Here is a 7,418-nt window from a genome sequence, read left to right on the forward strand (position 1 = left end):
CCGCCGCCCTGCGCTGCCACCTGGCGGCGGCGGGAGGCGCCGCACCGCGCCGCCGGGCACTCCGCGGCCGGCTCCGCGGGCCCCTGCGCTGCCGCGGGGAGCGGCCCGGCGGGCACGGGGGACGGCCACACAGTCTCTTAGATGCTGCTGTTGCATCCGTGCCCCCGCTCCTTCCGCGACCCGCGGCTGGGGTGGGCAGAGGAGAAAAGTGAAGCTGAACGTCTCCGATGCACGCCCGCGCCCCCGATGTCGGAGAATGCGCGCAGCGAAACCCGACACTTTGTTTCACCTCGAACACCCAATTTCCCGCGGTCTCCGCGAATATAGCGACGCTCCCGCACAGGGAGCAGCGGCAGCGGCGACCGCCGGGCCGTCGCCTCCCGCCGCCCCTTCGCCGCGGCTCGGCTCCGCTCCCCGCCGCCTGGCTGCGGCCAGCGAGCGCTGCTGGAGAGGACGGGGCGGCCGCTGGAGAGGGAGAGGCGTCCAGAGCGGCGGCGGAGCGCGGGGAAAGTTGGCCCGCGCTGGCGAAAGTGAGAGCGCAGCCCCGGGGTGCGTGGGGCGGAGGATCAGCGGTGCGGGCGCGCCGCGCCGCGCTCGTATCGGTATGTGCGTGCCTGCGTGTGCCCGTGCGCCGGGTGCCCGAGCGGGCGGGTTGCGCGACGCCCCACGGGGCTGGCTGCTGCCGCCGCCGCCGCGCCGTCACCCGGGGACACCCGCCCCGCAACGCGGCCCTCCCCCGCGGCCCCTGCACTCCCGCCCCCCTCCGCGCCCCCCCGCGCCCGCTCGGCGCCGCCGCCCCGCCCTCGCTCCCCTCCCTCCGCCTCCCCGCTGCGCTCGGCGGCGCGGGCACAGCGCGGCGCTCCGCCGGTCGCCCCCCGCCGTGCGGGGTGCGCGCCAGAGCGCGCGTGCGCGGCGGGCGCGTCCCCGCGGCCGCCCCGGGGCGCGCGCGCGCGCGCGCCTGAGTGTGAGTGTGCGTGTGCGGCGCGTGTGCCCGCGTGTGCGCGCCCCTGAGCGCGCGCCGTGCCTCGGCGCCGCCTGCGTGCGGGGGGTGCCCGTGCGCGCTCCGCACCGAGCTCCCCGGCGCTGCCATCCTCGCCTCCGCCGCCCCGGCGGCTCCGCGCAGCGCCCGCGCAGCGGGTCGGCATCTTCATGGGCTGCCACCATGCTTGGGCCCTGGAGATTTCGGGCGAAGTAAGTGCCAGGTTTGACTTTTCTCTCGCTCTCTTTTCCTCCTTTCTTCCTCCCTTCCTCGTTCCCCGCCCCTTCCCCGCCGGGTCTTTCCTTGCTGTTGCTTTCCACCCCCAGTTCCCCGCCGTTTGCCCCCTTCCCCCGAAAGCCATTTTTCCCAACTCGGGGTGCTGCTCAGTTGGGTGGCAGCGTCCGGCTGGGGCTGCTCGCTCGCCGCTGCTGTCGTCGGTACTGAAAGCTGCTTCCAGCCGGATATGCAGTGCGGTAATCTAAGGGTTGAACTCTTCAGGGGAAAAAAATAAAATAAAATAAAAAAACACACACGCAAGAAAAATCCCGATGCAACCCCTTTCCTCTTCTCCCCTCCCCCCCCCCCGTCGCCCCCACCCCCCGCCCCCCCCCTCAATCTGAACCTCTGTAGGGAGCTGGAGAACAGCAGCACACAGTCATCACAGAGGGGTTTCCAGGGCGGGATTGCAACCTTGCATATAGCCAGCCACAACTTTATTTTCTTTTTCTCCCATCCCCCGCCTTTTTTTTTCTTTTTTTTTTTTGTTTGTTTGTTTGTTTGTTTGTTTGGGGTTTTTTTGTTGTTGTTGTTTTTGTCAGGAAAGGGGAAAGGGAGAGGGAGGGAAAATTGTATTTGCCTCCTTTGCTAACCGTAATTGAATTAAAGTTGTAAAATGCCTGGGAGTTTAACACTGACCGGGCAGGTTTTCAATAGGTTGTCATTGTGGTTTTTTTTTCTTCTCTGAAGAACTGTTGGTTAATGGATGAATGGATCTGATCGAGCTGAGAAAAAATATGTTAGATACATGCCTTTGAGTAAGATTTCTGCTGCCTTTATGCAGTGAAGCCTTTTTGCTTTGAGTAATTCCGATCCAGTTGACGTCTGGTCAGAATTAGAGAGAGATTCACGGAGACTTCCGATTTCTTGCTGCATGATTGCCTTTGCTGCAAGTGCTAGTTTTGCAGCCTTGAACCTGATGCCACAGGAGATGTCTTGCAGTACTGAGACTTCTCATTTTTTAGGATGCGTTCCTCCAAACCAGAGTTGTGTCATGAGGATGGGAGCTCTGAGGTGGACGATAGAAAATGCAAGCCTGCTCCAAGATCCCAGCATTTAAGCCTTATGATTTATTAGTCTTCCCCTACCGACACACAAAATGCATTTATTTTCCTATTCAGATTGCTTTTAGACTAGCAGAAGAAACCACAAGGAGTCACAAAAACGGCAAAAAAGGAATGGATTTTTTCCAGCTAGGTGGAATTCAGGCATTAAATTACTGACGTAGGTCAATGGTAGGGTTTCCCTTCTACCCTCCTTGGCTTTTAATCAGCCTGGGTGTCTTCTCCCCTAAAGGATGAAGAGTACTGACAGCCATCGCTGCTTATAATCAGTAACTCTGATGTTTGGAGTGTTGGCAATGAGATATTTTCATGAGACCTATTTAGATCTCTCCACTTCTACCAGGCTAGTTTTGCAGAACATTGGGAATAAGCGCTATGTCAGATATGGATGAGACTCCGAAGATGACCTGCATGTTTTACATTTTTCACAAATTTTGGGTGAGTGGTTAAAACATTTCTTTTGAGAGTATGTACGTGTGTATGAGAGAGAGAGAGAGAAACCAGAGACTTCTGCTTGAAATAAGCTCTGTTACATTGTGTATAACTTGGGAGGGGATCAAATATCGATTAATATTATTTTCTTTTGTAAAGATACAAAATTTCCATAATTGAAGAGAGCTGTTAAGTGCACTGAAGTAGGAGGTTAATGTATTTAATCTCATTACAGAAGAATTTCTGCACAAAAGTCATCTGGGGGTGTGCGCGTGTGTGCATGTGTGTGCGCGTGTGTGCATGTCTGTGTGGGTGGGTGTGTGCTTTGTAAATGCAGAGCTAGGAAAAAAAACACCAACATAAAAGAGTTTTAAGAAATGTGTGATGTGGAGAAGGTGTCAGTATTCCCTCTGTTGAATTAAGATGCCATTTTCAGCACTGAGCATTTTTCTTTGGATTCCTACCATGGTATTTCCACCACCGGTTAAAAATCAAGGTAAAAGGAGGGGAAGACGTTGGTGCACTGGTTCAGCAGGGAGGTTCTGAAGGGAAGAGGGAGCTGGGTAATAGGGGAGGTGGGAAACCTCGTAAAATGGTGTTTCTTTTCTCTTAAATTAGAAATGTGAATCTGAACTGACAGCCATTTTATGTATATTTATGGGGCTGGTTGTGAAAAGGAAATCCAAAGAAGCATTGAAATTCACCCCACACCAACAGAACTAGAACAATTCCTACTGTGACCTCACCTTTTTATACACCGCAGGCATTTGACTTGAAAGGAGTTGCCTATCAACCCTTTAATCAAGGCATGCCATCCAGTTTCCAAAAGTGTGGGAATTAGAAGTGACAGGAGGGGTTTTTTTTTTGGTTGGTGGACAATCTGTTCTCTACCCCACTGAAGATATATATAAACTTTGTTTCCATTTCTAATGTAATGAGGCTACCCTATTATGCTGCTTTTTTTTTTTTTCTCCTTATCCTTACAGGAAATAAAATGTATGCTTGCTGCTCTACAGTAACTTTGGAACAGGACCTCAACAAAAAAATGCATATCTGGATGCTGCAGACGATCGCATTTGCTTTAACATCACTAGTCCTTTCCTGGGCAGAAAGCATCGAGTATTATGGGGAAATCTGTGATAATGCGTGTCCTTGTGAGGAAAAGGACAGCATCTTAACAGTGAGCTGTGAAAACAGAGGGATCATCAGCCTTTTTGAGATCAGTCCACCAAGGTTCCCTGTTTACCACCTCTTGTTGTCTGGGAACCTTTTGAACAGGCTGTACCCAAACCAGTTTGTCAATTACACCGGGGCTTCAATTTTGCATCTGGGGAGCAATGACATACAAGACATCGAAACTGGGGCCTTTCATGGTCTGAGAGGTTTAAGGAGGCTGCACTTGAACAATAACAAGTTGGAACTTTTACGGGATGACACTTTCCTTGGGCTAGAGAGTTTGGAATATCTACAGGTCGATTATAATTATATTAGCGTTATTGAACCCAATGCCTTCAGCAAACTGCATTTGTTGCAGGTGCTGATTCTCAATGATAACCTCCTCTCCAGTTTGCCCAACAACCTTTTCCGTTTTGTGCCCTTAACTCACTTGGACCTGAGGGGTAACCGGCTGAAGCTGTTGCCCTATGTGGGCCTCCTGCAGCACATGGATAAAGTGGTGGAGCTGCAGCTGGAGGAAAACCCCTGGAATTGCTCTTGTGAGTTGATTGCTCTAAAGGATTGGCTGGACAGTATCTCATACTCTGCTCTGGTGGGAGATGTGGTTTGTGAGACCCCTTTCCGCTTACATGGTCGAGACTTGGATGAAGTCTCTAAGCAGGAGCTTTGCCCCAGGAGGCTCATCTCGGATTATGAAATGAGACCTCAGACACCGTTGAGCACTACAGGGTATTTCCACACCACCCCGGCCTCAGTCAATTCTGTGGCCACTTCTTCTTCAGCTGTTTACAAATCTCCCTTGAAGCCCCCCAAAGGGACCCGCCAACCCAACAAGACAAGGGTGCGCCCCACCTCCCGCCTGCCCTCAAAAGACCTGGGATACAGCAACTATGGCCCCAGCATTGCCTACCAGACCAAATCCCCGGTGCCTTTGGAGTGCCCCACTGCCTGCACTTGCAACTTGCAGATTTCTGACCTGGGCCTCAATGTCAATTGTCAGGAGAGGAAGATTGAGAGCATTTCTGAACTGCAGCCCAAACCCTATAATCCCAAGAAGATGTATTTGACGGAAAACTACATTGCGCTGGTACGCAGGGCAGATTTTGTGGATGCCACTGGGCTGGATTTGCTGCATCTGGGCAATAATCGGATCTCGGTCATTCAGGACCGGGCTTTTGGGGATTTAACTAATTTGCGAAGGCTGTACCTGAATGGGAACCGGATCGAACGGCTGAGCCCAGAGCTGTTCTATGGGCTGCAAAGCCTTCAATACCTCTTCCTGCAGTACAACGTCATCCGGGAGATAGAGGCAGGCACCTTTGAATCTGTCCCCAACCTTCAGCTCTTGTTTTTGAACAACAATCTGCTGAGGTCTTTGCCAGGGAACATTTTTTCTGGTCTGTCTCTCTACAGGCTGAGCCTGCGGAGCAACCACTTCTCCTACCTGCCAGTGAGCGGGGTGCTGGACCAGCTGAAATCCTTGCTGCAGATCGACCTGCACGAGAACCCCTGGGACTGCACCTGCGACGTGGTGGGCATGAAGCTGTGGCTGGAACAGCTCAACACCGGTGTCCTGGTGGACCAGGTTATCTGCGAGTCCCCTAAGAAGTTTGCCCAGAGCGACATGCGGGCCGTCCGCGCGGAGCTGCTGTGCCCCGACTACTCGGACATCGTCGTCTCCACGCCCACCCCGTCCCCGGGCCAGCTGCCGGCCAGGACCACCCCTTCCTCCTCCACCGTGCGCCTCAATGGCACGGCGGCGGCGGGCGGCTCCGCGCCCGCGGGCGGCGCCGGCGGCGGCGGCTCCTCGGTGCCGCTCTCGGTGCTGATCCTCAGCCTGCTGCTCGTCTTCATCATGTCCGTCTTCGTGGCGGCGGGGCTCTTTGTCCTGGTGATGAAGCGGCGCAAGAAGGGCCAGGGCGACCACGCCAGCGCCAACAACTCCGACGTGAGCTCCTTCAACATGCAGTACAGCGTCTACAGCGGCGGCGGCCACCACCACCACCCCCACCTCCAGCAGCACCCTCCTCATCGCGGCGGCGGCGGCGGCGGTGGGGGCGCGGCGCTGCCCAAGGTGAAGACCCCCGCCGGCCACGTCTACGAGTACATCCCGCACCCCCTGGGCCACATGTGCAAAAACCCCATCTACCGCTCCCGGGAAGGTAACTCGGGCGAGGATTACAAAGACCTTCACGAGCTCAAGGTCACCTACAGCGGCCACCCCCTGCCACCCGGGGGGGGCGCGCCGCCAGCCCCGCCGCCGCCGGCGCCCGGCGGTGAGGATGCGCCGGCGCGCAGCCCCGCGTACAGCGTGAGCACCATCGAGCCGCGGGAGGAGCTGCTCTCGCCGGTGCAAGACGCCGATCGCTTTTACAGGGGCATTTTGGAGCCCGACAAACACTCCCCCTCCACGCTGGGTACACCCGGCTCCACCCTCCCCGACTACCCCAAGCTCCCCGCCGCCTACACCTACTCCCCCAACTATGACCTTAGGCGTGCCCACCAGTACTTGCACCCGGGGCCGGGGGACGCCAGGCTCCGGGAGACGGTGCTCTACAGTCCCCCGAGTACTGTCTATGTAGAGCCCAACAGGAACGAGTATCTGGAGCTAAAAGCAAAACTAAACACAGAGCCGGACTACCTCGAAGTGCTGGAAAAACAGACCACATTCAGCCAGTTCTGAGAAACAGCCCCCCCCCGGCCCCCATCCCCTCGCCAGTCTCAGCAGCTCCTTCTCTAGAGTATTTGTATTTAACAACCACACGCAAAACAAAGAAGCGTAAATGCTGACCTTCCTACACACACACACACCTCTCCCCCCTTCCTCTTTTTTCCCCCCCTTTAATTCATTTTATTGTAGGGTGAAGTGCCTTGGCACAGGACTTTTCAGCTTCGGGGAATGATTCTGAAAGGGTGTGCTGTTCAGTCTGGTTTGGTTTTGATTTTTTTCTGCATTTGGAAGTCGGAAACCAACTATTGTGTAAAATGGGCACAACACTGCCATTGTGTGGGTGTCCATGTGTGTTTGGGAAAGGTGGCAGGAGGTTTCATGGCTTCTTGTCAGGTCACATTCAGGTCGTGCTTTTTTTTTTTTTTTTTTTTTTTTTTTTTTTTTTTTCCCCAGACATTCTTTTAGTTTTCTCTCTGCTTGTAGAGTACGGCGCACATTTTCCCCTTTTAGCCATGGGTAAGTCTAAATGGCTTTTATGGAGAGATTAGCACACCCCGACTTTAATACAAGGTTTCCTTTTTTTAAGGATGTGTTTGTATACTTTCTGGACTTTTGAATTTAAAAAAAAAAAGTATATTATGATCTTTAAAGGGATCACTGTAGATGTGGACAAATCATTAAAGATTGCAGAGATATATGATCCATAACTGGTTAGTGAAAATAACTTATTGATGAAATATAAAAAAAATATTTTATTGTAGCACCTATTTTTATATGCACACTAGCATTTCTCTTTCCTTCACTGTTTTAGGGCCTAATC

At 53.8% G+C, this 7,418-nt stretch overlaps 1 protein-coding gene across 2 annotated transcripts; it reads left to right on the top strand.

Annotated features, from left to right (window-relative positions):
• The first annotated feature begins 1,090 nt into the window (after window positions 1-1,090).
• On the top strand, window positions 1,091-7,186 carry SLITRK5 (SLIT and NTRK like family member 5). Of its 2 annotated transcripts, XM_040055658.1 has the most exons (3): window positions 1,091-1,191; window positions 2,663-2,757; window positions 3,738-7,186. In XM_040055658.1, the coding sequence occupies exon 3, from the start codon at window positions 3,746-3,748 to the stop codon at window positions 6,608-6,610; it is 2,865 nt and encodes a 954-aa protein (XP_039911592.1). In that variant the 5' UTR covers window positions 1,091-1,191; window positions 2,663-2,757; window positions 3,738-3,745; the 3' UTR covers window positions 6,611-7,186. The 2 variants fall into 2 exon arrangements, with proteins under 2 accessions (XP_039911592.1, XP_039911594.1); XM_040055660.1 differs by lacking the exon at window positions 2,663-2,757 and having other exon boundaries at window positions 1,105-1,191.
• Window positions 7,187-7,418: the final 232 nt, after the last annotated feature.

Source organism: Hirundo rustica, chromosome 2 (genome assembly GCF_015227805.2).
Source record: "Hirundo rustica isolate bHirRus1 chromosome 2, bHirRus1.pri.v3, whole genome shotgun sequence".
NCBI lineage: Eukaryota > Metazoa > Chordata > Aves > Passeriformes > Hirundinidae > Hirundo > Hirundo rustica.